General features: G+C 55.5%; 1 protein-coding gene across 4 annotated transcripts in view; it reads right to left on the reverse strand.

Annotated features, from left to right (window-relative positions):
- AP3D1 (adaptor related protein complex 3 subunit delta 1) overlaps positions 1–20962 on the reverse strand; it is a 44588-nt gene that overhangs the window by 10558 nt on the left and 13068 nt on the right. For all 4 annotated transcript variants that reach the window (XM_082650255.1, XM_082650254.1, XM_082650253.1 and 1 more), the window contains exons 2-17: positions 12736–12831; positions 12063–12143; positions 10949–11029; positions 9410–9517; positions 7653–7782; positions 6794–6933; positions 6617–6690; positions 5382–5431; positions 4413–4462; positions 4271–4319; positions 3061–3206; positions 2837–2985; positions 2530–2760; positions 1884–2115; positions 969–1114; positions 388–529 (exon numbers count right to left, since the gene is read on the reverse strand). In XM_082650255.1, coding sequence (XP_082506381.1) covers positions 388–529; positions 969–1114; positions 1884–2115; positions 2530–2760; positions 2837–2985; positions 3061–3206; positions 4271–4319; positions 4413–4462; positions 5382–5431; positions 6617–6690; positions 6794–6933; positions 7653–7782; positions 9410–9517; positions 10949–11029; positions 12063–12143; positions 12736–12831 — 1905 coding nt within the window. The remainder of the gene's footprint in view (positions 1–387; positions 530–968; positions 1115–1883; positions 2116–2529; positions 2761–2836; positions 2986–3060; positions 3207–4270; positions 4320–4412; positions 4463–5381; positions 5432–6616; positions 6691–6793; positions 6934–7652; positions 7783–9409; positions 9518–10948; positions 11030–12062; positions 12144–12735; positions 12832–20962) is intronic.

Raw genomic sequence — 20962 nt, forward strand, 5'->3', positions numbered from 1 at the left:
GCAGGAGGGACAACCCAGGAGCTGCACAGGCGGGGGTCGGAGAGACCGCGTGCTCTGGGGTAGGGCCTCGGGTGGGGGGCAGGCCGGGCAAGGAAGGCCGGCGGGGGAGCGGGGGACGCAGCACGCCTTGCTTCTCCATTCTGCACGACACCCTGAGGCCCCGCACCCACAAGCGCAGGCAGCAGGCAGGCGCAGCATGCCGGGCACCCCAGGGCCTGAGCATGCTCGGGCCCCACGGTCTCCCTAGGGAGCTCCTGGCTCAAGAGGCCACTCCTGGTCTCAACGAGAACCCCTACCCAAAGTCGAAGGTGGGCTCAGCGCTGCCCACCGGACAGTGGACCCAAGCCCAGACCTGACCATGCGCGGCCCAGGCCCGCCCCGCCTCACCCGGGCCAGTTCCTGCTCGTCCGCCTCGGGCGGCCGCTGCTTGGCGTGCCGTGGCTCCTCGTCGTGGAAGATGGCCTTGGGCTTCTCATCCTCAGACTCACTGTCCGAGAGCGGCTCATTGATCCAGGCGTCCAGGTCCAGGCTGCAGGACACAGTGAGATCACACGGTGGCTCCAGCCTGCATGCCTGGCCCTGGGCGCTGCCGTCCCCTTGGAGACAAGGATATGAAGGCTGGGCAGTGGCCCAAGGTCACAGTGGGCAAGGCAGACCAGGGACCCTGGAGCCTGGGCAGCCCGCCTCCCCCGTTCTCACGCTGCCCGCAAGGTTTGTGGGCGACAACTACCAGCCAACCTGCTTCCCAGGGGTGGGGCAGCAGGGCCCCAGGAGAAGTAGTGAGTGCCGTGCCTACGGTCTGTGTGAGAAGGGTCTGTCCCGTCCACAGGCGACTGGGGCCTCAGGGGACCTTCCTCCCAGACCCCTCCACCTCGCCCGTCTGGACAGCAGGTCCGGGCTGTGGTTCTGCTCCCACGGGCCCTCATGCCACCCCGTGTCTGTGTCCTCTGACGGACCGCACAGCTCACCCTTCGGGGACCGGAACCTTCTTCTGTGCCTTGGGAGCCACCGGGTTCAGCTCCCCAGCAAAGAGCGCACTCACTTCTTCTGCCACTGGCACATCCCTGGCCTGAAGCTTCTGGACGTGTTTGACCAGCTGCAAGATGCAGGATGCCTGGGGGGGCCGTGGATGAGTCAGGAAGGAGTTACGGAGGCCTGGCTGTGAAGGCCACTTAGCCCCCGCAGGGCATTGCTCAAACCGTGCAGACGCCCAGCCAGACCCCTGCTGAGGACTTGCAGAACACACCGCGAGGAACCGCTGACCGGGCCAGCCAGGAGGCCAGCCCAGCTGCTGTCTCCTTCACGAGGACACAAAAGGGCTCCCAGATGAGACAAGGGGTTGGGGGTGGATTGAGCACCGCCCCACAAGGCAACCGCCCCAGCGAGCAGCGGCGCCAGCCACCAGGGCACCTTCACACGGCCCCCAAGAGTGCAGCTGACCCTCGGCCAGCAGACAGGTGCACATCACACACCCGCCCATGACCGCAGAGGCCGCCGGGGCCCACTGAGCGCCGGTGCGGGGTCTGGGTAACTGAGAGCCCCACGTCACCACAGAGCCAAGAGGTGGGCTCCTAGGCCACCGATGCCCAAATGCCATGCCAAACTCTCGTCCAACCAGCTCTCCTCCACCCTCCCGGCCAGCGCCCTCCAGGACCGCGGTCACCTCTGAGGCTTCCCTCTCGGGTTGACCACATACCCTCACACTGTCTCCCGTTCGCTCACAGTCTCCCACCCACCGACCCAGGGCCTCCCCAGCACGGTGGCTTCAGATCTGCCCACCCCCCCAGGCCGAGTGCGGGGGAGCCAGGAAAAGAACACCTGCCCAAGCTGCTCTCCCGGAGCTGACCCGACCCCCTGAGGACGTGCTGACGTGCGGCACTCACCCGCTCCTGGGCTTCCAGGTCCGCGCTCTGCACAAACTGGGGCAGCCGCTCCACTAGGAGCTGCGTGACCTCCTGGGCCGCCTGCGCGTCCGCGGCCTGCTCTTTCTGCTGCAGGATGGCTGCGTACAGCTTGACCACGTTCTGCACATACACGGCTTGGATGTGGCCCGGCAGGGTGGTGACTTTGGGCCGCAGCATGGCCTCCAGGGTCTGCTGGGGCTCCTGTAGGTGCCTGAGGACAGGGAGGGCCGGTGAGCAGCCGCCCCAGCGGGTCTGTGTGCCAGGGCTGGCCGATGCCAGGTGCTGAGGGAGGGGATGTGAAGGGAGAAACCACAGCAATGGCATGACAGTCACAGCGCAGCCGCACAAAGCAGTCGAGAAAAAGGAGAGGAAAGCTATCAACGGCCTGGATTTGGCAACGGACGACCTGTGGCTGCAGCAGTGAAGAGGGGAGGAAGGCTGGGCCAGCGGCTGGTGGACCTCTCACCGCTCCCCGTGACGGGAGACGTTCGCCGCGAGAGCAGCTGTTGCCCAATGAGGGCAGGAGAGAGGAGGTGGGCGGGTGGGCGGGGCGGCTGCCGGGACTGGGGTCTGGCGGGCACACCCGCTTCCCCTGGGGAGCAGGAGGCCCCTGGCCCCCACTCACTCGGAGAACTCCCCGCAGATCCAGGCGGCCGCGTAGAGCACCTCGCAGATGCCGCTGCGCTGGGTGCTGCTGGCCACCAGGTGGGCGCTGTCAAGCAGCGCGGACATCTGCGACACGGCAAACCGGCGGATGGCCTTCACGCGGATGGCCACATCCAGCATCTGGGCGGCGATGAGGTGGCCGTGGCGGGTGCCCTCCAGTCGGGTCAGCTCCACCAGGATGCTGATGTACCTGCGGGACAGAGCCCGTGAGGGCAGCGCCCCCGCCTGCCCGCCCACCTGCCTGCACGCTGGGCTGCGGGCCGCACCACTCGAAGTTGGTGATGTGCTGGTAGTTGGACTGGCTGCAGATGTCAATGATCTTGGTGAGCAGCTCGTCGCGGTAGGTCGTGCCCTCGGCCTTGTCCACGTGGGTCATCAGCTTCTTGACAATCTCCATCAGGTTCTTCTTGGACACCTGGAGCGGGGGCGGCTGGTGAGGGAGGGGCCGGGCGGGCCGGCGGGGCGGCCAGGTGGCAGGGTGGGCACGTACCATGCCGTACAGGAGGTCGAGGGCCCGCAGCCGGATGGACTCGTCCTTGTCGTCCAGGCACTGCAGGACAAGATCCTTGTGCGCCTGTACGGACTTGGGGTGTGTCCTCAGGATCTTGGACATGGCCAGGAGCCCCAGGTACTTCACTGCAGAGACAGCGCAGCGCTCTCAGACGTGGACGAGGTTCTGAGAGCGAGGCCGGGCCTGCAGCCCCACCCCAAACCACCTGGACCCCGTCGGCCCACGTCTCACAGGCACCAGGCCCACCTGGTTGCCCACCTCAAGCAGCCCAACGCACCGTCATCTAGATTAGGTCGCAGCCCGTCTCTAGGGCAGCGTTACTGGCACACGACAGGCCTGTGGTCTACACCCGCCAGCAGGCTTCTACGCTACAGTGGCAGAGACCACACAGCCTGCAAAGCTGACAAGAATTACTATCTGGCCCTTTCCAGGAAAAGTTTGGCAACTCCTCTCAAAACAAACAGACCTGGATTCAAAATGAGCAGCCAGGGAATTAATTCCCTGGCTGTCCAGTGGTTGGGATTCTGCACTTCCACTCAGGGCCCAGGATCAATCCCTGGTCTGGTCGGGGTACTAGGATCCCAGCAGCCACAAGGCGCAGACAAAAAAAACAAAAAAAAGCGAAAACCAAAAACTGAGCAGCCCACATGACCAGGCCCTCAGAAGCCCTCTCCACCGTGGTCCTGGCAGCAGGGGCGTGTGACTGGCCGGAACCCTCGACAGCACATGTCGGCTGAAGGAAGTGCACGAGTTGGCACACGAGCAAGACGTACAGCAGCTCCCCCTCGCTCGTCAGGAGCCCCACGCACCACCCCATCTGATTAACCGCCGGGGGTGCCTGCAGCATGCCCGCGGGGACTTTCCTCCACGCCCAGCCTGCTCCTCCCGGGGCTGAGCTCGCCCTTTATGTCTCAACTGTGCTTCCGCTGGCCTCCCCGGCTCCTCCCTGCAACCGGGTCCCAGCTCCCCGTGGATGTGGGCCCGAGTTTAAAGACCTTTCCAGTGGACACGGCCGAGCGACACCCTGAGATGCCAGCTGGAAGGAGCCCGCCGTGCAGACGAGGGGGCTGTACCCGGGGAGGAATCTGCCAGCCGTGCCAGGCTCGCTCTCCTCTCGGGCGGGGACGAGCCCTCACTTGCGGAGGTCTAGGGCGCAGGGCCTGCAGGACCTGCAGAGGGAGCAACTCACAGTTCTGATCGGAGTCTTCTATTAATATCCTCAGTTTCTGAACACAGAGCTGTAAAGACGGGAGATGCCACTCGTCACATCTTCTAAACCAATGGCAGAGTCCCTGGGGCCTAGGAGAGGAGCCCCTGGTCCCATGACATACCTGGATGCTGGCACTATGGTTGGGCATGCCAGACGACAGCGAGATAAGCACTGAAACAAATGACTGGGGTGAGGGCCCTGCGTGACCAGCCCCAGTGAGAACCTCAGGCTGGGTCTCTGCGACCAAGAGAGCAGACCACAGGCCCCGGGCACCAGGGGTCCTTGTCCAGGGCAGGTCTGTGGGCCAGCCCTCAGCTGAGACCCGCTGGCCCTGCAATGCACAATGGACCAGGCCTACCTCCCGTCTGCATCCCCAATCCCTCTGCCCATAACCAGGGCCATCTGCGATCCTGCCACACCTTGGTCCTCCCCATGGACCTTTCCAGACTCAGGGACCACTCTCTGGCCAGCCTGCCCTGCTCCCTTTCACTGTCGCTGACCCTCAGCGACACTCACAGCCCACACAGCAGTCATGAGTGTAGACCCCGGGCCAGTTTCCTGGGCTTCACTGAACTTAAGGCTGCCCATGGGCTGTGAGGAGCATCTGACAGTTTAGGGCAGGGACAGGCAGGCAGCAAGAAGCTGAACCCTTGGGCCACCAACTCCCTCTGCCTATGTACAGGAAACTGGGCTGCAGGGACAAGTCACCAGGCGGTCTGATTGTAACTAATGGACTCCACGAGACCCTTTGGGGAGCACGTGCCGATTCCCTCTCGAGAACTCTCGTGGTTGTAGGTCCTATGCTAAAGACACCACAGGGAAAGCGGCCTGAGATTTGCTTTAAAATGCTCATGAAAAGCGGTCTTGCTGGTGGGTGTGGCAGATGCCAGGGTGCAGTGTTTATCACTGGAGCCCGAGGTTGGCAATGGCTCTGGCTGCAACCGTGTCTGAGCTGACACTTCCAAAGGGGCTGCAGATGGGCCGGGCCAAACAGCTTCCCAGCCGGGAACAAGGTTCTGGTGAGGCCCGGGGACCAGCTCCCCCGCCGGCGACAGCTCCCTGCTCCAGAAGAGGTCACCCCGGTGCTCACCTGCGATGACGGTGTTGACACACTCGTACAGAAGGGACATGGCAGACGTGCTAGAGAAGGAAACATAGGAGCCGAGAAGACAGGGCCGCCTGCCTCCCGCTCACCCCACCGAGACTCCTGGGGGCACCACCTCTGAGGAAATGCGGAGCCCAGGAAGCCTCGGGTCTGAAGGCCATGCCGGTGACACCCCACCCTCGGCAGTGAGGCCATCAGATTCCTCCAAGGGACGGAAGCACCCCTTCTAGCCCTCAAAAGCGAACTGAAATGCTCCCGCCACTGCAGCCCACGCACGAATAACCTGATTCTGCGACCCCCATGAAGAGAATCCAAGTTCCCCAAAGGCCTCTCTCCTCCAGCCCAGACCCTGCCGGCCGCCTCCACTGGGACAGGGAGTAGGCCTGGCCACGCGCAGGCAGGAAGAACACGGAGTCGTGCCCCATGTCATCCCTCGGGGGCGTCCAGGGCCACAGTGAGCACAGCCCAGGACGACCAGGGTGGGCACCAGGCACGTCCACTCCACTCTGAAATTCTCACAGTGATGTTCTCAAGTCCAAATCCCCCAAACCCGACAGCACGGGCCACCAGAGGCAGTCCACATGAACGGTCACAGGACTGATGGCTTCTCGTAAATGCTCTGAAAACCACAAGCTGCTATGAACCCGGTGACTGGTGATTTGTTTAAAATCAGCAACGTCCCAAGCCCTTGGCCACTTCCCAGGGGACCCCAGGAGCAGAATCTCCTGGCACCTGAAGCTTGGCCCCCACAATTCAACCACCTGAAGGCACCTGAAGTCGTGTAGAAGCTCCTAGAACATTCCAGAACTGGGCGGTGACACACTCACCTAGGGCTCTTCAATTAGACTGCTGAGGTCTACTTGTGAACCAGAGACTGGCTGGGACAGCTTTCTCCATCCTTTTTTTATTTTTAAAATATATCCCCATTGCCTGCCTATCTATCTGTCTGTCTGTCTACTTCTGGTGGTGCTGCACGGCTTGTGAGACTTTAGTTCCCCAACCAGGGATTGAACCCGGGACCTCGGCAGTGAGAACTCAGAGTCCTAACCACTGGACCGCCAAGAAATTCCCTCTCCCTCCTGTCATGAATGTGCTGTCTGCAAACTGAGGAAGGGAGAACCCAGAGATGCGGCTCCTGGCGGCGGCAGGCCCTCAGGCCTGGGTGCCCCTCCACCCGCCCCTCCTTGGGGCACCCCTCCCATGCCCGCCCCAAGCCCTACCTGTGGATCAGGTTGGTGAGAGGCTCAATCAGCTTTTTACCCAACCTTGGCTCCAAGGGAGTCAGAGCACCAAACTAGGGGACAAGAGAGGCCAGTGGTCACCCGAAGCAGGGATGGGACGGCAGCCCGGGGCTCTGCTGGCTGGCATGCCCAGGACACCCCAGGGGCGACACTTGCCAGTTTGATAATCTTAATGAGGACCCAGTTGTTGGTGGAGGAGGTCATGAGCTTGAAGAAGAGCGGAGCGAGAGAAAGGTAGTTCTTGGGGTTACGTCTGGCCAGCTCACAGATGACGTTGACTGCCGCCGACTGGACCCCTGAGAAGCGAGGGATGCCATCAGCAAGGGGGCGCCCACCAGAGCAGGCGGGACCCTCGGGGTGTGTCCCCAGCAGGATCAAAGTCACTCCAGGTGCTCTGTCCGCCTCCCCCCGGGGCTGCCCCCGCTCATGCCCCCAGCCCGCCTCGCCTGCCCCTCGGCTCCTGACCCTAACCACGACGCTCCACACCCCCTGATCCTCTGCGATGCACAGCAGATTCTCCCGAGACAAGCAAAGATTTGGAGAAGCTGTTTTACATCTGCATGGCCCGGGGTCTCTCCGGAAGGAGTTACAGAAAAGGACAGGCGGAGGCAGGAGTGAACCCTGTGGTGTGGGACTGCCAATCAAGGCAGCAGAATAAACACGAGACTGCGAACATGCGGACAGAGAGGCCTCCCCAGTGAGCGAGTGTGGTGTCTGCTACGGCCTGGAGGCAATGACAGCTGGCAGAAATAAGCACACCCAGTGGTCTTGGTTTCTAAATCCCACACCAGCTAACAAAACTAGAGCTGTTTGGAGAAACGGCGGATTCCAGGACTGGCGGGAAAGTAGAAAGCGAACCTGGCATCTCGTGGTGCCAGAAAGTAAGAAGGTGCCCTATGGGGGAGGGCTAGGACGGGGTCCTGGGACCTAGTTACCCCCCTCCACCAAGCCTTCACAGATGCTGGTGGAGCATCACGGCCCCACACGGGCCCCTTCTTAACTCAAGTCAACAAACCGGGATCGGGGTCCTCCAGCTTCTCCTTCAGGCGGGGAAAGGCAGGGCGCAGAGACTCAGGGTACTTCAGGAACACCTTGTACATGATCAGCACAGCCTTCTTCCGGATGTACGGCTTGGTGTGCGACATCTGCAGGGGCAGAGGGTGTCAGTCTCCCTGCTGACACCACTGCGCCCACCCCTCCCCGGTCCTTCCCGCACCCCCTGCTCCCCCCCACTCGCCTCCCCTCCCCTCCCACACCTGCCCGCATCTCGCCTCCATCACCTGGAGGATAACCCTCTCTCCAGCTCATCTGGCTTCTGGCCTCTGAGACCGGCCTGCAGGTTTACTCCACTGCCCGCCCCCAGCCCAGGGATTACACAACAGTGTCTTGGACGGAATCGAAACCTGCCTCCCTGAGTCCATGACCCCAGCTTGCCCTCTGGAGGCTGAGACCGGCCTCCTGGACTCACTGGGGCGCACTGAGAGACAGAATGAGGGAGGGGGGCCCCAAATGGAAGGTCACGCTGGAGAGAGCCTCCACCTGTCAACACTGGCCTCAGACTCTTAGGGCCACCAAGACCTGTCCCCAGAGCAGTGCCCCTCGCCCGGGCCTCAGCCCCCTCCACACTTCTGCACTGCACCCCTGGAGCTCCTGTCCTTCTTCGGGACCATGCTCCGGCCAGGAGGGCCTCTGGTCTGCAGGTGGGCACACTCCTCACCTGTCAGGGCCCCAGGCAGCCTGGCCCTAAGGAAGCCACCCCCGCCCCCATGACCTGGCACCGAGACTCATTGTGATAGCTCACTACCGCCCCCCTGTGGACTCGTGACCGCTTTCACCTAGAGAGCTCCTCACACTTCCCGAAGAGGGCCTGAAGATCAACACTGTCGGCTTCGCAGGCCAGAGTCTCCATCTGACTCTGCCCTTGCTGCTGGGAAGCCCACCGTGTGGACGAAGGGGCGGGGCCGTGTGTGGACAAACCATTTATAGCAGGCGGTGACTGGATGCAGCCTGGGATCTAGAAGTTGCGTGTACCCAAAGCCTTCTAGACCGCGAGCCAAGACCTGACCATCTGCACAGAGAACGGGCCACGTACGGACAGAACCCTCCTGGGAGGAACATGCCACCCTTCCACGCTGCTTTATCGTGGCCGGAGGGGGGAAGCCTCCCAATCATGGAGAATCTGGAGTGCCGGCAACCCTCTGAGGGCTGTGATTTCTTTCCGTTTTTTTTTTTTTTTTTAGGGTCAATTCCAATTTTGTTTTTATTTTTTAAATTAATTTTTATTGGAGTCGAGGATTGTGATTTCCAAGAGCACGTCCACATTTCAGAACAAAGTTCTTGCCCACCTTGGAGATCAGGGCTGGCTGGGGTTTCTGCCTTTTGGATGGACTGGGCCCCAGACAACAGATTTGCTCAGATGAAAATAAAAAGTTCCCTCGCCAGAGAACCCCCTGACCACGCTGCCTGCCAAGACCACTGCCATCACCACCCATGCCTCAGAACACAGCTGATAGGTCATGCGCTCACAACAGGCCATCGTCCCCAGCCAGACCCCGCCCCTCCCCAGCAGGACCATTTCAGAGGAGGTGAGGTGTGAATGCTGGGCCCCACCAAGTGATGGAAGGGGAGACAGTGACTCGGTGTCCCAGCTCATCCTGGGGACCCAGGCCGTTTCCACCCACCCAAGTGCCCTCAACGTGACATTACAACCTCGGTTTTCCAGGCACGTCAGGGAGCAAAAGCCAAGGGGGGCGGTCACGCTCCCAGACTCACCAGTGTCATGATGTCGTTGGCCAAGTCTCTGGCAAGATCTGGGGTAACAAAACAGGACAGGCCAGTCAGCGCAACGCCAGTGTCGTACTGGCTGGGGCTGCTCAGGTCCTGGAAAGGGAGGGAGAGGGTTAGAGGCAGGCGCCCACCGTGCCTCACTGGGTCCCAGCTGCGCCCGCCAGTCCTGCTCTGGGTCTGGAGACGGGCTTGGACGAGGACTCACAAGCAGCAGCCAGCTCCACGCTCTGTCACCGAGCAAGAGCCGGGACGGCTCCAAGGGGAGGGCTGTCTTGGGTCCGCCCCTCGCTCCAGGGGTGCAATGGGGCAGAGCCAGTGCCACCCATGGCTTCCCTATGGGAGAACCCAAGGGCCGAGGAAATGGTGCAGCCAGACGGGCTCTGACCGCCCAAAGGCACAGAGTGGGGGCCGCCCAGGGTGGAACCCCAGAACCTCTGCTTCCATTGGGGTGTCTCCCCTACTACAGCCAGGGGTGACTCCTCTGGGCCCCTCCCCAAAGCGGAGAGAAGCTTCCACCAGAGCTCCACCCCTCAGGGGAGCAGGAAAAGCAGCCACAGGAAGCGCACATCTGCCCTAGCCTCTGACGTCACTCGCCTGTGCTCCCGCTAAAACCGATGCGGAAGCCCCATCTCGGCACAAAGAGAGGACTCTGTTTACATAGAGAACCTCCCCAAACTTCACACATGTGGTAAAAGATACACTGAGAGACGTTTTAAGAGTTAATCTTCCAGGGACTTCCCAGGTGGTGCAGTAGTTAAGAATCCGCCTGCCAATGCAGGGGACACAGGTTCGAGCCCTGGTCTGGTAAGATCCCACATGCCACAGAGCAACTAAGCCCAGGCGCCACAACTGAGCCTGCATTCTAGAGCCCGCGAGCCACAACTACTAAGCCCATGTGCCACAACTACTAAAGCCCGCACACCTAGAGCCCGTGCTCCGCAACAAGAGAGGCCACTACCATGAAAAGCCCACGCACTGCAACGAAGAGTAGCCCTGCAGCCTGCCCTGCAGCGCCCGCTTGGAGCCCCGACACCAGCCACCTGCGGGGCGACCACAACAGCTCTGCCCCGACCCTGGCGCCAGCTGTCTGAGAGCCCCGGGCCACAGGGTCCGATGCAGGGTCTGGGGTGGGAAAGGGTGCCTCTGACACCCCCTCTGACCACTTGCAGCGAAGCGGGAGACAAGAGATACTCAAAGTCCTGAGGCCAAGGAGGAGCTGACTACTCAGTGCTCTCACTGAAGAACATAGAATACCACACAGGGCCGAGAGACGCACCTGGTCCGACTCCCAAGACCCAGTGGGCACAAACGCCCCCACGCTGGGAGGGGCAATCCCTCAGCAGGCGCCCCCAAAAGAGGGGAAAGGGGCTGAAAAAAGGAGTGACCGAGGGGGCAGCCCCCATCGCCAAGGGGGGAAAACCAGAGAAGAAAGCCCCGCGTGCCCCGCCGTCCCTTTTCCCATTTCCGAGGATCGCAGAAGGCTGTCCATCTGCCCGCTAACCTGCTCCCGCAGGAGGGGCCTACCTTGCGGATCTGGTTGGTGGTCAGCATGATGACGTCGGTCCCTTCGTGAAAGCACTGGGAAGCAGCGAGGTAGCCGATTCGCTGTGAGTGGAACAAATGGAGACGTCAGGGGTGACAAGGGGACTGGGCGTCCTCGGGGAAGCACCCAGCCCTCCTGAGCTTCACGCCAAGCAGCCCTGGCCGGCCCGTCACAAACCAGGAGGAGGGCACCCCTCGCCCTGTCCCAGGCATATGGTCTCTGGAGCACAGTGTATTTCAGGGGTTGCCAAGCACGTCCTGTCGCTAACGTGTGCATCCTCACCGCCTTCTTGGCAGCGGGAGCTGCTGTTACGGCCTGACGGAGTAAGTCATCACAAGCGCCTAAACTCGGGCTGAGTGTAACCTAAAGTCACACCCGCACTTGCATGTGATACTTAAACACACGTGCAGAGCACTGGCCCAATTTTGGCAAATACGGCATTTCGTTTCTTCACCAAGAGTAACCGGCAGGCTGGACAACTGTGTCCTTCAGAAGGACGGGAACCCGCCCTCGGCAGTGACCCGTCGGCAGGACACAGCCTCAGCCGCCGCAGGGTGTGTGTTCCCAAGGAAAACTGAGCCAAGCCAGGAAAGCCACGGAACACCCCCAAATGGGCTGTGGGCACTGAAAACCGCTTTTCAGAACATTTACTAAAGCAGAAGACATGCTTATTTGTTACGATATCAAGTAAGAAGAAAACAATGTCCCAAACTGCACATGAGTAGGATCGCTGAGACGCCAAGAAAAAACGCTCAGAGGGTCCTAAGAGACACCGCGACAAATGACAAGTGGTGGCCTCTCGGGGAGACGATCAGTGTCTGCTTATTTTTTTGAAGAGTCACAAATTTAATCTGTATTATGAAACATATAACCAACCCTACAAACCCAAATTTCACTGACACTACTTAAAATGGAAAGAAAAACGTGATGCAATAGTGCTAAGACCTAACTGGACAGAAGTGGTGATGGGAATGGGTCGCTGGTGTCTGTCACTGTGTGCCCTCCCAGCATGGCCTGCGTCACAGGATGGACGCCCTCCTCCCCCAGGACCCCACCCACAGGGCTCAGGCCCCAGAGCGAGCTGGTTCCCTTCACCTTGAATGTGAACTTGGAGGCGCTCATCACTTCTATGATGTTGAAGGCGGCCCAGCTGATGTCATATCCTAGCATCTGCAGCTGCGGAGGAAAGAGGTCGATTCTCACACACCTGCCCCAGCTCCGCACCCCCATACACTCTGGGGAAATTCATTTCTTTTTCTGACAGGTGAGTCTTCACATTTAAAACCAAAGTGACAGGTTAATAACACACTAAAATAATGCCCCTGATAAATAAACACCTGCAGTTGAAATACCAGCGTTACATGGGTTAAAATTCCCCACAAGGACCGGTAAACGGGCAGGCCGTTCATCTCCCTTCTCTGACCAGGGGAGGCCAGCATGGGGTGCCTGGCCCAGGCTCACACCCCGACCAGGGACTGCAGGGCTCCACCCACCAGGTTTCAGGGCCCAGCCCGCAGGGCAGTCGTGAAAGCAGGGACGCTCCCGCCCCTCCAGGTGGGAAAGGCCCACTGGATGGGGCCCCAGCTTGCCCTGTGCCATGTGATCCTCACGCATGCCTCGCCCTCCACCCCAAGTCAGCCCAGCGTGTGCCCCCAGGCTGACGCTTGGAGCGGATGGTGTCCATCAGTGATGGTGGGACGGATGGACAGACAGCAGGGGGATGCTGGAGCCAGACCCGGCCTGACAGAGCGAGCGGCCCGGCACTCACGTAGGTCAGCTTGCAGACCGCATTTGCTTTCACTGCAATGTTGTCTTGCTTCAGCTCTTGCTTGATTTCATCAATGCACTGAGAGATATATTTTGCCTAAAAGGAAAAAAAAATTGAAAAGTTGCAAGTGTCTGGCTAAAACCTAAAGAAGCCAGACACAAGAGGTCACACAGTGTGCAATTCCATTTAGATGAAACGTCCACAGCAGGCAACTCCAGAGAGGCAGAGGGGAGTCCTGGTTGTCAGGGGCTGGGGGAGGGGGAGAGGGAGGGTGATGGAATGCTCTGGAATTCAACAGAACTCTGTGGCTATACTAAAAACCACTGAATTACACATATTAAAGGGGTGAGCTGAATGGTATGTGAATGATAACAAGGCGGTTATCCTGAAAAGCCCTGTCAGTGCAATAAGCTGCCTGGGATCCCCCAAAGCTCTCCTCCCAAGGGGCAGGGGGCCGTGAGAGAACAGGAGTGGCCTGGGCTGATCTAGCCTGAAGCAGGCACACTGAGCTGCGGGAATTCTGCTTCCCCTACTCGTGTGTATATCTGACACTTTCTATGATGAAAAGTTTTGAAACTTAGAAAAAAAAGAGTAACCATTCCAACACAGAGCATTAAGACACGGAAAAGTTCTTAGTCCTCCAGTTTAGCCCTTTAACCAGCTGTGAACGAGAGAAACTGCAAGCCCAGAAGAGATCCCACGTCCCAGCGCCAAAGGCCCATCCCTCAGCCCGCATGGCCAGGGGCGGCAGGTCCACCTCGGTCCCACGCTGCCGTGACCGGGGAGCCCAGGAGCCCCACCCAGCACGGCCACCCACGCTGGGGGGGCCCCACTGGCACCCACAGCAGGAAGGGCCTGGCCGCCCCAGGAACCGTGCCTGTTGGGCCCCTCCCGTCCACCTCCACGCGGCCCGGGTTCATTACTGGCCCGGGCAGCCATTCTCCTTCCCCACACCGCACACATCACAGAGCCGGGGCCCAGCAGGTGACAGGCCACGCCGGGGCCTCCCCCTAGGCACCCGCCACAGCGCTTCACATAACTCCACTCATTTGACCCCCCTCCGTGCCCCCGTCCAGGTGAGCGCGCTGGTGCCTTCCAGCTCCTGCAGGGCTGGGGCTCACTGCCCATGTGCAGCGCTGCCCCCCGTGGGCAGGAGCACCCATGGGTCCCCTGGGAGGGCCCCTCGCAGGCCTCTCGCTTGCTCTGGGGCTGGCCACCCAAGAAGAGCGCCGAGGCGCCTAAAGCCTAGATGGGCCAGATGGCATGGGCGCAGGTGAGAGCCGCCGGGGGTGGGAGGGTGAACACCTCCAGCCCCTGGGACCCCCGGCTCCTCCCAGGACCAGCCACACTGGCAGGGGCACCGCAGGCTCCCCTTGGGATCCCCCTTCGCTGAGGCCCTTCTCTAGGCAGCCTCTCCCGCAGGCTTCTCAGGGCCTGTCTGACGGGGTCTGTGTGCACGCCCCGCTGGCCTTATGACGGACGCTGCAGCGTGTCAGTGCTTGGCTGCGCTGCCATCATGCATGTCCACCCACCCAGCAGCGCACGGGCTTGGATCCTTCCCACTTTCCGGCTCCCGTGATGCACACTGCCGTGGATGTGTTTATACAGGCGCCTGTGTGGACACCTTTTCGACTCTCTTCAGTTTCCTCACTACCCCAGCACCTGTACTAAAACACGGACCAAAAGGTCAGTACCGACACACGCGGTCCAGAGCGAGGAATGTGCCCCATGGGGCACAAGGCTCCACCCCCCAGAGCCGCACAGAAGTCCCATTGGCAGTCCCAGGAGAGCCCAGCCCTGCCCAGAGACGGGTCGTCACTCAGGGCTGGGAGGAGTGTGGTGCCCCGCGCTCCCGTCACCCACCAATAGTGGCATCGCCTAAACCTGCCAGGCTAGCGAGCTCAGTGACCTCGCCCAAGTGGCTGCACCCTCCTCCCATGTCACCCCAGACCACTCGTAGGCCCAGCACAGGCTCCCGGGGAAGGCGCCACCCTGAGAGCGCTCTCAGCGAGCGTCTGATGAATATTCCATGACCAAGAGTCGGACAATGGAACATGGGTCACCAGATCCTTCCAACGGGCTTCCAGTTACTAATCCCCCAGGCGCCTCAGTTCCCATCCCAGTGCACGATAACCCCTTCGTGCACCCTGGATGTGCTGTTAATGATTCAAAAGGGAAAGAACAGAGAGATGATCCCAAGTGTGGGAGAACAGGCCCAGCACACACCGCTGTGGGAGATGGTCTGCAGGTCCCAGGTGCAAACTGGTGCACGTGCACGCACACACACACGCTGGCCCCTCAACGCCCAGATGTCCGTCCGCTGGTGAACGGCCAACACGGTGCACTCTCTGCACAAATCTATTTTCTAGGTGGCCCAATGACCTCTCAGCTTTCAGGAAGCCAGGCACAGTCCACTCCTGGTAATGTGTGCGCAGCCACCGTCAGGCCACGCCTCCCACCAGCACTGTTTGGAGACAAATGTCCAGGCAGCACAGGACAGGCGAGACCACTGGTCCTGCCCCGGCTTTGATCCTGAGAGCCACGCAGAGCAGGGAGCAGCCTGGGCAAACGCAGCTGCTGGGAAGTGAGGGGGGAATGGGGGCAGGGGGTGGCACATCCTCACGTGAACTCTGCACCCACCGCAGCACTCCAGCGGCCTCCTGCCCACTGTAGGAGAGGCTGAGCCGAACTTCCAGCCCAGACAAGCTCACTGCCCCTAAAACACATCCCCTCTCTGCAAAACCAACACTCTACTGAGAATACAACAGAATCCAGTGACTACAACATACCAGCCACAATGTCCGGTTCACAAGCCCAAATTATTCAAATTAGAAACAGGAAGGACTTCCCTGGTGGTGCAGTGGTTAAGAATCCGCCTGCCAATGCAAGGGACACGGGTTCGAGACCTGGTCCAGGAAGATCCCACGTGCCGCAGAGCAACTAAGCCCGTGTGCCACAACTACTAAGCCTGCGCTCTAGAGCCCACGAGCCACAACTACTAAAGCCCACACGCCTAGAGCCCGTGCTCCGCAACAAGAGAAACCACCACAATGAAAAGGTCATGCACCACAATGAAGAGTAGCCCCTGCTCGCCACAACCAGAGAAAAGCCCGCATGCAGCAACAAAGACCCAACACAGCCAAAAATTAATTAGTTAATTAAAATAATAATAAAAAAAGAAACAGGAAAACATAACCTAACCTATACCCAAGGAAAAAAAGAGACGGCCAATGAAGACGGGCCCTGAGGTGATCCTGGTGATGATGAACGCATTCATTTGCTGAGATTTCAACACAGCAACTGTAACCATGCTCTCATGACCAAAAAGAAAATATGCTCCTAATGAATAGAAAGAGAGGAAATCTCAGCAGAGAAAGGAAAGTGACACAAAACAACCAGATGGAAACCCTAGAAATGAAAAACAATTTCTGAGGTAGAACAGGCACTGCGTGGACTGGATGGGGAGCTGGAGCTGAGAAGAACAGGGAACAACAGGGCCCGCTCATTCTGAAGGGAGGAAAGCCAGGCAAGGCTGTGGCACACCAAAGGTGTAGCGTGTGTGCCACTGGGGTCCCAGGAGAGGAAGGACAGAGAAAATACGCGGAAACCTAACAGCTCAAACTTCCCCAGATTCGGTGAAAGACATAAACTTACAATTTCAAGAAGCCCAGCACCGCCCCCCCAAAACAGGAAATACAAAAGAAAATCACACCCACACATATCACAGGCAAACTGCTGAAAACTGAATATAAGGAGAAATTCTTCAGAGGAGCCAGAGGAGAAGGGTGTGCTGCTACAGGGGAGCAGGGGGCTGAGGGAGGTGGGAGGACTCCAGGCCCAGGGCTCTCCATCCAAGAACACCCCTCAGGAATGAAGGCACAGTAACATCCCTGCACCTCAGAGCACCCACGGGGGCCACAAATGAGCCCACAGGAAGTGGTTAACCTGCAGGAAGACCCAGCCTCAACACTAGTTTTTAGCTATAGGACAAGTGCACAGGCTCATGGTTCCTACAGGCAGGAAAAGGGAGCAATGGGTTGTAAAATATTAAAATAATGTTTCAGGAGGGTGGAGTCAAGATGGCATACTAGAAGGACGTGGAATTCGCACCTCCTCACAACTAAGAGCACCTACCAGGCACCGGAGGGGGACCACAGACACCTAAGGGGACGGGAGGAACCCCCAGCGACCGGTTGTTTCCATTATAGTTTTATTTTTCCTAATATATTTTTTAATCTCTCGAATTTTATTTTGTTTTTTATTCTTTGATATTGTACTGCTCCTTTTTTTCTTTCTTCTTCTTTTTTTTAATTTTTCTTATTGCGCCACAATGCTTGGGGAATCTTGGTTCCCAGGTGGGAGGTCGGGCCGGAGCTCCTATGGTGGGAGCTCCAAGTCCAAACCGCTGGACTAACAGAAAACCTCAGACCTCTGAGGAATATCAATCAGATATTCAATATCAATCAGAGTGAGGCCTCCCGGAGATCCTCATCTCAGCACCAAGACCCAGCTCTATCCAACTGCCTGCAAACTCCAGTGCTGGACGTCTCAGGACAAATAATCAGTAAGACAGGAATACAGCACCAACCATCAAAAAAAAAAAAAGACAAAAAAATTTGTTTCAGACGAAGAAGCAAGGTAAAAACTACAAGGCCAAATAAATAAAAACAAAACAGGTAACCTACCTGAAAAAGAATTTAGAGTAATGATAGTAAAGATGATCCAAAATCTCAGAAACAGAATGGAGAAAATACGAGAAACATTTAACAAGGATCTATAAGAACTAAAGAGCAAACAAACAGTGATGAACAACACAACTACTGAAATTAAAAATACTCTAGAATGAATCAATAACAGAATAACTGAGGCAGAAAAACAGATAAGTGAGCCAGAAGATAAAATGGTGGAAATAACTGCCAGGGAGCAGAATAAAGAAAAAAGAATGAAAAGAATTGAGGACAGTCTCAGAGACCTCTGGGACAACGTTAACGCACCAACATTCGAATTACAGGGGTTCCAGAAGAAAAGAGAAAAAGAAAGGGTCTGAGAAAATATTTGAAGAGATTATAGTCAAAAACTTCCATAACATGGGAAAGGAAATAGTCAATCAAGTCCAGGAAGCACAGAGAGTAGTACCATACAGGATAAACCCAAAGAGAAACATGCTGAGAGACACATATTAATCAAAGTATCAAAGATTAAATACAAAGAAAAAATATTGAAAGCAGCAAGGGAAAAGCAACAAACAACATACAAGGGAATGCCCATAAGGTTAACAACTGATTTTTCAGCAGAAGCTCTGCAAGCCAGAAGGGAATGGCAGGACATATTTAAAGTGATGAAAGGGAAAAACCTACAACCTAGGTTATTCTACCCATCAAGGATCTCATTCAGATTTGACGGAGAAATTAAAACCTTTACAGATAAGCAAAAGTTAAGAGAATTCAGCACCACCAAACCAGCTTCACAACAAATGCTAAAGGAACTTCTCTAGGCAGGAAACACAAGAAAAGGAAAAGACATACAATAACAAACCCGAAACAATTCAGAAAATGGTAATAGGAACATACATATCAATAATTACCTTAGGGCTTCCCTGGTGGCGCAGTGGTTAAGAATCTGCTTGCCAATGCAGGGGACAGGGGTTCGAGCCCTGGTCCGGGAAGATCCCACATGCCGCGGAGCAACTAAGCCCGTGTGCTACAACTACTGAACCTGTGCTCTAGAAACCGTGAGCCACAACTACTGAGCCCACGCGTCACAACTATTGAAGCCCGCACACCTAGAGCCTGTGCTCCACAAGAGAAGCCACTGCAATGAGAAGCCCGTGCACCGCAACGAAGAGTAGCCTCTGCTCGCCGCAACTAGAGAAAGCCTGCACTCAAAGACCCAATGCAGCCAAAAGTAAATTAATTAATTAATTAATTAAAAAAATATATCTTAAATGTAAATGGATTAAATGCTCCAACCAAAAGACACAGACTGGCTGAATGGATACAAAAACAAGACCCATATATATGCTGTCTACAAGAGACCCACTTCAGACCTAGGGACACATACAGACTGAAAGTGAGGGGATGGAAAAAGATATTCCACGCAAACAGAAATCAAAAGAAAGCTGGAGTAGCAATTCTCATATCAGACAAAATAGACTTTAAAATAAAGACTATTACAAGAGACAAGGAAGGACACTACATAATGATCAAGGGATTAATCCAAGAAAATACAACTGTAAATATTTATGCACCCAACATAGGAGCACCTCAATACATAAGGCAAATGCTAACAGCCATAAAAGGGGAAATCGACGGTAACACAATCATAGTAGGGGATTTTAACACCTCACTTTCACCAATGGACAGATAATCCAAAATGAAAATAAGTAAGGAAACACAAGCTTTAGATGACACATTAAACAAGATGGACTTAATTGATATTTATAGGACATTCCATCCAATAACAACAGAATACACTTTCTTCTCAAGTGCTCATGGAACATTCTCCAGGATAGACCATATCTTGGGTCACAAATCAAGCCTTGGTAAATTTAAAAAAATTGAAATCGTATCAAGTATCTTTTCCAACCGCAACGTTATGAGACTACATATCAATTACAGGAAAAAAACTGTAAAAAACACAAACACATGGAGGCTAAACAATACACTGCTAAATAACCAAGAGATCACTGAAGAAATCAAAGAGGAAATCAACAAATACCTCAAAACAAATGACAATGAAAACATGATGACCCAAAACCTATGGGATGCAGCCAAAGCAGTTCTAAGAGGGAAGTTTATACCAATACAATCCTACCTCAAGAAATAAGGGAAATCTCAAATAAACAACCTAAACTTACACCTAAAGCAATTAGAGAAAGAAGAACAAACAAAACCCGAAGTTAGCAGAAGGAAAGAAATAATAAAGATCAGATCAGAAATCAATGAAAAAGAAATGAACGAAACAATAGCAAAGGTCAATAAAACTAAAAGCTGGCTCTGAGAAGATAAACAAAATTGATAAACCATTAGCCACACTAATCAAAAAAAAAAAAGGGAGAAGACTCAAATCAACAGAATTAGAAATGAAAAAGTAACAACTGACACTGTAGAAATACAAAGGATCATTAGAGATTACTACAAGCAACTATACGCCAATAAAATGGACAACCTGGAAGAAATGGACAAATTCTTAGAAAAGCACAACCTTCCGAGACTGAACCAGGAAGAAACAGAAAATACAAACAGACCAATCACAAGCAGTGAAATTGAAACTGTGATTAAAAATCTTCCAACAAACAAAAGCCCGGGACCAGATGGCTCCACAGGCGAATTCTATGAAACATTTAGAGAAGAGCTAATACCTATTCTTCTCAAACTCTTCCAAAATACAGCAGAGGGAGGAACACTTCCAAACTCATTCTACAAGGCCACCATCACCCTGATACCAAAACCAGACAAAGATGTCACACAAAAAAACTACAGGCCAGTATCTCTGATGAACACAGATGCAAAGATCCTCAACAAAACACTACCAAACAGAATCCAACAGCACATTAAAAGAATCATACACCATGATCAAGTGGGGTTTATGCCAGGAATGCAAGGATTCTTCAATATACCCAAATCAATCACTGTGAGACACCATATGAACAAACTGAAGGCTAAAAACCATATGATAATCTCAATAGATGCAGAAAAAGCTTTTGACAAAATTCAACACCCATTTATGATAAAAACTCTCCAGAAAGTAGGCAGAGGGAAACTACCTCAACATAATAAAGGCCATATATGACAAACCCACAGCCAACATCATTCTCAATGGTGAAAAACTGAAACCATTTCCACTAAGATCAGGAACAAGACAAGGTTGCCCACTCTCACACTATTATTCAACATAGTTTTGGAAGTTTTAGCCACAGCAGAGAAGAAAAAGAAATAAAAGGAATCCAAATTGGAAAAGAAGAAGTAAAACTGTCACTGTTTACAGATGACATGATACTATACATAGCGAATCCTAAAGATGCTACCAGAAAACTACTAGAGCTAATCAATGAATTTGGTAGAGTAGCAGGATACAAAATTAATGCACAGAAATCTCTTGCATTCCTATATACTAATGATGAAAAATCTGAAAAAGAAATTAAGGAAACACTCCCATTTACCATTGCAACAAAAAGAATAAAATACCTAGGAATAAACCTACCTAAGGAGACAAAAGACCTGTATGC

The sequence above is a fragment of the Grampus griseus genome, assembly GCF_964374135.1.
Source record: "Grampus griseus genome assembly, chromosome: 3".
Lineage (NCBI taxonomy): Eukaryota > Metazoa > Chordata > Mammalia > Artiodactyla > Delphinidae > Grampus > Grampus griseus.